Source organism: Austrofundulus limnaeus, unplaced genomic scaffold (assembly GCF_001266775.1).
Source record: "Austrofundulus limnaeus strain Quisiro unplaced genomic scaffold, Austrofundulus_limnaeus-1.0 Scaffold2057, whole genome shotgun sequence".
Lineage (NCBI taxonomy): Eukaryota > Metazoa > Chordata > Actinopteri > Cyprinodontiformes > Rivulidae > Austrofundulus > Austrofundulus limnaeus.
The window spans coordinates 18,110-26,451 of NW_013954459.1; the positions used below are offsets into that span (position 1 = coordinate 18,110).

Below are 8,342 nucleotides of genomic sequence, written 5' to 3' on the forward strand. Positions count from 1 at the left end.
GAAATATGAAACAAATAAAATAAAATACATACAAAGCAGAACACAGCTAAATGTATCAAAAGTATGTCTATGTAATATTAGAATTTTCTGAGACAATGAATTTTGGTTTTTCCTTTTTTCCCCCGTAAGAGGTTTTTATTTAATAAAATTTTTGGACAAAAAAATCGCAATATATCGCGATATATCGCCTTGCTTATAGTATCGCAATATATCGGGATATATCGCCTTGCTTATAGTATCGCAATATATCGGGATATATCGTATCGTGACACCTCTGTCATGATATGTATCGTATCGCCAAATTCTTGCCAATACACAGCCCTAATAAACTGTAGGTCAAAGAAAGCAAATCATCTGTGAAAATGGTTGAAAACGAAGTTTTAATTTGTCCTTGATGATTAAGTTTAGACTTCAAAACCTGAAAAAACACCTGGTTTACACAGCCTACCTCCTTGCAGGAGTCCTAGACTTGGACTTGGACCGGGCTTGGGAGCCAGACCTGACAGAGAAGAGAAAAACAGATTGTTTAGATTGAACCACTGCAGACCAGAGACAAACCAGACTTCAGACAAGGAGTAAACCTCAGGGTTATTATAGTTCACTAAAACTAACTAAATAACAAAAACTGAAATGGAAAAAAACATTTTAGTTAACTAAAATAAATAAAAACTGTAATAAAATGAAAAAAAAAAAAACAACCTGATAATTACGTAAAACATTATATATTTTTTTTACAAAATTAACTGAAATTACAGATAGAATATCCTTAGTTTTAGTGTGTTTGCTAACTATGACTATCTTGACCCGCTAGCTTCTCTCAGTAGCTCCTGTGAAAAACAAGCAGCAGTAGCACCAGGTTGGAGACAACTATTGTCACCACACTAAAATAAAGTTTTTAGTCGGCAAAACTGAGTTACGCTATTATTTTACGAATGTGTTGCTATAATGGACTGATATAACTCGTAATTAACTAGTTAAACTTTAACTCACAGGAACATCACAAGCTGGAAGATGCACTGGTAAATATACTATAAAAACTAATATTAGAACTAATAAAAACTAAACTAAGCTAAAACGAAGCATTAAAAAATGTAATAATAGCTAATAAAAACTAACAAATTCCCTGTAAAAAACTGATTAAAACTAAATTAAAAGAAAAAAGTCACAACAAAATAAAACTACACTATAATTAAAAAATCCTGAACTATTATAAGCTTGGCTCAGACTGACCTGCTTCTGCGTCTGGAGTAAGAGGGAGATCTGCGGCGGCTCCTGAAAGAGAGAACAGGTCAAACTGTTAAACTTTACAGCGTTTCATCTGTCAGAACCTCACAACTCCAGAGGTTTGTGTAAAAACTGTTAAAGACACAAATATGACAAAGACAGAAAAACGCCAATGTACCGGCTGTAGCTTCGGCTACGGCTGCGGGAGCGAGAGCGGTACCGGCGCCCGCGGGACCTGGAGCGGGATCGCGAATGGGACCGAGACCTGAAAAGAAAACGACACAATGATGCATCCTCTGCTCTCACATGACACACATCACACCTGACGGGTCCTTCACTCACCTGCTGCGGCGGCCTCCTCCTCCTCCTCTCTTGCTGTAGCGGTAGCAGTCATAGGCGTAGTGGCCCCGGTCCCCACACTGGTAGCACCGATCGTTGGGGTCAAACTGGCGGCGGCTGGGGCGCCCACGCCCCTTCCTGGAGAGGCCCGTTGACATCTCCACACGAACACGGGAACCACACAGGACTCTGGGAAGTTTCAAACAATGGCTTTGTCTTCAGCTAGCTTTAAAACTCACAGGAGAGAAAAGGCGACTTACTTTCCATCCATGCCTTTAACAGCATCTTCTGCGTCTCTGGGGTCCTCAAACTCCACGAAGGCGAAGCCGGGGGGGTTCCTGGCCACCCAGACGGTCCTCAGCGGGCCGTAATAGCTGAACGCGCGCTCCAGCTCCCCCTTGGCGGCGCCGTTGCCCAGGTCGCCAACATACACTTTACAGTCGGTGACCCGAGATGAACTCCGGGACGATGAGTAGTAGGACATGTCTCCTAACCTGCACGGGAAGAGCAAACTCAGAACAAGAGAAAACTTGCACGAGGAATGTTGATAATTGTTACAAAAATGGGCCTAAATATTTATAATGATACTTATTATAGTTCATGTTTGGTCTATTGGCCTTAAAAAACTCAAGTCCAAGTATTAGATTTATTTATTTAGTTTGATTTGTTTCTTTAAACCTTTACCACAGTACACATTTTGTTAGTGGACTTTATAAGAAAAATGTTTTTTAATAAAATTATTTTAAGTAATTTGACATTTTTGTGTTTGCAAAAAAAAAAAAAAAAAAAAAACCCAAAGAAAACAAAACGTCCTGCTGATCTCTCAGGTCAGTGAACGCCTCACGGTTCTCCTTAACTAAGCTTTTATTTATTTATGCACAGGACTCCTTCAAGGTGTCTTATTTAATAATTTATTTCTGAGTTTGTTGGATCAGCGCCATTATGGCCGGTGTTTTAAAGAGATTAAAAGACGATTTTCAGAATCAGAATGAGCTTTATTGCCATTGTCAATGATAAACAGACTAGGAACTTGCAGTTTAGAACATCTGTATTACCTAATTTCCCTCTGGGATCAATAAAGTATTTTTGAATTGAATCTGTTCGGAGAAGACACACATAACAAACATGGGAGAACGAATGTTGGAACGAATTTTATTCTCTAACTCCTATCAGATCACCTGTGCCAGCTTTAGTCTAGGATATAAATGGTTTGTAATATTTAGAAAATGACGCAGTGCAGACGGTGTTCGCGCGCAGAGCAGGACTCGGTGCTATACCGAAAAACGTACCCCTGAAATAAGAGGCACACCGGTCACAGGAAGCATCATTTAATAAGTTTCAGTACGAAAAACAAGAAAAAATAAGCCTTTAGGGACACAGTCTTAAACAGAAACCAATAAAAATACCGATTATACAACTCTTTAGTTTTACTTTCATTTTGTTCTCTATCAAGAACGCTTTCTAATATTTAGTGCACCTTTACGCTCGGGGTACTATTTTCAGCACAACACCGGCCATGTTCTCAAATGAGACACTAAAGGAAAATACAAGCTAATGTTACGATAGAAATCTGGTCAAATAAAGCGCACGACGCAAAACCTAAACGCATCTAAAAACAATTAAATCCAGGAATTAGTCGAGGCCTTGTGTCATAAACAAAGGCGTTAGCACGCGTTAGCTAGTTGCTGTCCTTAACCCCGCTTCCGCGAATAAAAATTAATATTTTGTTTCGAAAATTCAACCGCCTCAACCGAAACTTTAGAGCCGTGTTTGAAGAATCAACTAATAATTACCTTATTACACCGAAGTGCTTGTTAGCCGATCACAGAAACCGTACTCGATCTCCTTCATGTGCTTCCGTAACGGGTTTACTGCAGAAGAGCTTCCGACCGACCCGCGTTGCTGCTGCAACGTCTTCTTCTTCTTTACGACAGAGGCATCTCCAGCTTTACGGCACGTTAGCGCCACCTACTGGACGGGAGTGTGTAAAATAGGCAGGGCAGGGCGACGTTTTACTCGTTTATTTTATTTTAGAAAACTAATATTTGTGTATTTGCCAACTTTTTGAAATAAATATCACACAAATAAAACAATCATTGTGTTTTGCTTTTCCTAAAATGGATTAAATTATGAAATTTTGATTTCAAACAGGTTTTTTCTATCTTGCTCACATTTTGCTTAAAAATAAAACCTGTGATCTAACTGTTTCCAAAAACAATTAACACTTTTTTCAGTCATATTACTGTCAAAAATGAAAGATTTAGTGTCCTTATTTAAAATTAATTTACACTCTGTCCTCCGAGCCAGCATAAACATAATTACAATATTTTACTTTCAACATGTAATTTTATATTAATTTCTATCAAACATTTGGTTTATTTACAAATTCTTTCATTCCTTCCACATGCATTTTTCATTTTGTGCAAAAAATAAAGACACGGACACGTCAAACCTTTAAAATAAATAAACTATATTTAAAAGGTCAATTTCATTTGATAAAGACCTTCTTTCAGTAACACGTTTACACCTCATGCCATGTTTTTTTATAAACAAGTATTTTTTTTTTTTTGCATTTCATACAAAAAAAAACTTCAGTTAATTTATTAGAATGTTGAATAAATATTTCTATCACGTTAGAATAAATCAGTCATAGTTTCCCTACAAAGATTCAGGCAGGGAGAAATTTTCATCACAGGAAACAATTTCACAGAAAGACACATTGAAGAGCAAGACCTGTGGGGAGGGGGAGGGGCACAAACAGACACAAATATCACCTGTCAACAAACAAACAAACAAAAAGGATGAGGTGGGAGCTGCCTGGACACGACAGAGTAGGCTCTCCTGACAGACGTGTGATCTGGTTTCTGAACGCAGCTGTGTTTTTTTATTAATTAATTTATTTTTTTCTAATGATGTCCATCACATGCTGCTAACACGGGGATTCGTCATGCATGTGCAGAGGAACACGGAAGGGGCGGCAAACACAGACGCACACAGATGGAAGGCCGGGTGGGCGGGGTCACATCTATGCTACAGAACAGCAAAGGCCGAAGAAGCCGACGGTTAGTACAGAAGTTCGTGGAAATGCGGAACATTGCCGGGGGCGTGGCGGACAGTCCTGTCCCTGGAGGCGGAGCCACATCTGCCCGGGTTCGAACTCGACAATCCGGCCGGCAATGTTCCACTGTGTAAACATGCTACTTTACAGTCCAACGCCTTGCAAACGAGGACGGCATGAAGAAACGCACGGAGGGCGACGACAAACACTGCAGCTGAACAAAAACCCGTTCCTGGATCGAGACCACTTCACAGTAAAAGTTCTCATTGCAAAAAATCTACACAATACTCTCCTCATGTCCACGTCTTTAACTTCAGACAAGTGCTTTGTTGACGTTGAGCGCAGACCACAAATAAAGCAAAACTTATTTCTGATTCGTACTTCTGTAATGAGTACCTTTGACTAAAACTAACATTTTTTCTCCTAAAGGAACTTTTATTTGAGCTGTTAAAAAAAGAAGCAAACAACAGAAAATGTACGGAAGACTGAAACAGACAAATAAAAAAAATATGTTCAGAGTTCTAAAATATAAATATATCTATATGCCAAAATGCTTAAGTTAATACTTAAAATTAGATTTTTTTTTTACATTTTATAAATACTATTTGTTTATTTTAAACTCACTTTAATCAGAATTTCTTTTAAAGTCATGTTTTAAACAGGTGGGTATATTTAATTGAGTAACGTTTTGGAAAAAATATATATTTTCGGAGCATTTTAACAGCTCTGGCAAATGAGGAGACTATTCATTTGTGCTAGCATCGGAGAGGCTAGCGACTAGCATGGATAAGCGGGCGTTAGCATTAGAGAGGCTAGCAACTAGCAAGATGAGCTGACGCAAGCAGTTTATCTAACTATTTGACCATCTGACCATTTTTGTTGTGAAAGTTTTGTTTATTTAAAAAAATTTGTGTCTAATAAAGTAGGTGTGCAGTCTAGGCATGCTAGCCGCTAGCCTCTCCAATGCTAATGTCAACTTATCCATGCTAGCTGCTAGGCTCTTCAATGCTAACGCCAGCTTATCCATGTTAGTCACTAACAAGTCTGATGCTAACACCATTTTATCCATGCTAGCCGCTAGCCTCTTCAATGCTAATGCCATTTTATCCTTGCTAGCCACTAGCCTCTCTGATGCTAGCATAAATAGTCTCTGTACTGTACTTTTTACTTTACTTTAATTATATTACTATGAAGTATCGCTAATTTCCCTTGAGTAAAAATATATTGAAGTAGTGCTACTTTTACTTGGGTACAACTTTGCCTGCCACCATAAAAAGTGGACAATAATGTGTTCATGCTCTGTCAACTGTTAGCAAAATATCTCATGAACCACTGAACACATTTTAAGCTGTCCAGAAGAGCATGATGAGGTGGAGTCCAACTGAGAGGACACACTAAGGAAGACCTGGGACATCCTGGAGGGACTAGAAGTCTCTCAGCTGGTCTGGAAACAGCCGAACCTCCCTGATCAAGCTACAGATAATGAATAAAAATAATTACACATAAAAATAAAACTTACTATTTATATTTTGGTAAAACTTATTGTCATTTTAATATTTTTTTAGTAAAACAAAAAAAAATCTTAATTTTGTCAGTTTCAGGCTTCCGTACAGGTGAGCAGACAAACCGCAGTAAATCAGTGTTTCAGTTATTTTTACACAGTTCGAGCAGCTAAAGAGGAGTTCTGACTCTAAATCCTGATCGGAAATACAAAAAGTCGACCTTGGCTTCATCTGCGAAGAAAAAGAAATACAAAACTGTTTTCATAAAGTTTACAAAGTTTTTGGGTAAACGGATCAAAAGAATGTTCAGCTCTTTTTACCCGACATCCTCAAAGACTTGTTTAGAATTTGACTCGTATCAGGCAGTGAAATTACAAAATAAATAAAAATAATTCAAGCTTCGACTCAAAGTTGTTTTAGTGTTTTTTTGTAAACGACGATGCTTCACATTGTTCACCACATTCACAGTGATGTTTTTGTGTTTCTGTTCCTGAAACCTGAACTATGTGCAAACACCCGAGCTCGGCGTTTTTATTTTTTTCACGGCTCAGGATTTATTTCTCAGCTTCCTGCTCACGAGTCCAGCCGGGTTTCCGTCTGTCGAGCAATCATTTTTACCTGTTAGCTCTTTAAATCTCTGTCACAACACCAGCCTGGCAGCGACACGCCCTGCAGGGATGGATTTCACACCCTGAGGGTCAGCGTTTCCTGCGCTGCGGACTTCCTGTTCTGCGACTGAAACACGACCTGCTGCCGACAGGAGAGCGACGAGGACGAGACAGACGAGTTCTTACAGACTTCCTGTTTGAAAAATATCAATATAGATTTTCAGCTTATTTTGTGCTCAGAACATTGATTTTTTTTGTCATGGCTGATTAACCAGCAGAATCAGAATCATATATTGCACAAAACTGAAGCAAATACAATAAGTTTACATTAAAGAAAGTGCAACTGGGCGGTTTTTACAGCTCAAAGCTTCAATACTGGATCTGGATCTGGACTGGAGGGTTTTCCTTAAGGCATTTATTGTTTGCTGTGGACCAGAACCCTGCAGCCGTAAGGACCGGGTCCTGGAGGTTTTTAAAACGTCACCTCTGTAAACAAACACTGTTGTTTTGTTGCTAAAAGGACGGTCTCTGGGTCACATGCCGCACCACAAACACACAGAGGCGGGGTCCGACCGGACCGGTCCGGTCTCTGCGTCGTGCAGCAGGATTTAAACTCAGAAATGTTTTGGACCAGGTCTGGAGAAATGTCATTTACAGGCGGGTTCTGATCAGGTCCGAATGTGGACCAACATGCAAAAATATGCCTTAAGTTTGGGCAGGAGCGTGTCGGGGGGGCTGAGGGTCTGGTTGGACCGTCTGGAAAAACTTTAAGCTTTTTATTTTTGATTTTTTTTTGTAGCATCTTCTGATAGTTGGAACCATGCAGCCAAAATCCAAAACATCCATTTTGAGATCGTTAAATATTAAAATAAGTGGTAAACAAACTAATTAATGACCCATTTTCTCATAATTTGACACCAAAAGTCATCAGGAAGCAACAAAGATCCATTGAAAATAAAATAAGCTGAAGTTAGCATCACAAGTTCTTTTAAACATGTTGTAGCATTTGAAACTCAATTTTTAGTTGTTTTGTATGGGACAGTATGAGGGACAAAATTAAAACTATTGCGCAACACAACCAGCATTTGCTACGTCCATGTAGCAGGAGGCTGTCATCTACTCCTAAGTCAGCTATTGATCGGATTAATTATAGGCCGGCACCACTAACTGAGAGGCCGGTGCTGGCAAATGAGAAGGAGACTATTCATTTGGGTTAGCATCAGAGAGGCTAGCAACTAGCCTGGATAAGCTGGCGTTAGCATCAGAGAAGCTGGCACTAGCAGTTTATCCAACTATTCAACCATCCAACCATTTTTGTTGAGAAAGTTTTCTAGCCGGTAGCCCCTCCAATGCTAATACCAACTTATCCTTGCTAGTTGCTAGCCTCACCAATGCTAATACCAACTTATCCATGCTACTTGCTAGTCTCTCCAATGCTAACGCCAACTTATCAATGCTAGTTGCTAGCCTCTCCAATGCTAATACCAACTTATCCATGCTAGTCGCTAGCCTCTCCAATGTTAATACCAACTTATCCATGCTAGTCGCTAGCCTCTCCAATGTTAATACCAACTTATCCATGCTAGTCGCTAGCCTCTCCAATGTTAATAC

General features: G+C 39.3%; 1 protein-coding gene across 1 annotated transcript; it reads right to left on the bottom strand.

The window, feature by feature from the left end:
• Positions 1-384: 384 nt before the first annotated feature.
• On the bottom strand, positions 385-3,464 carry srsf7a (serine and arginine rich splicing factor 7a). Its single transcript, XM_014034326.1, has 6 exons — positions 3,357-3,464; positions 1,824-2,057; positions 1,567-1,752; positions 1,403-1,489; positions 1,231-1,272; positions 385-499 (listed from the first exon to the last, which is right to left on the bottom strand). Exons 2-6 carry the CDS (start codon positions 2,045-2,047, stop codon positions 445-447), a joined length of 594 nt encoding a protein of 197 aa, XP_013889780.1. The 5' UTR covers positions 2,048-2,057; positions 3,357-3,464; the 3' UTR covers positions 385-444.
• Positions 3,465-8,342: the final 4,878 nt, after the last annotated feature.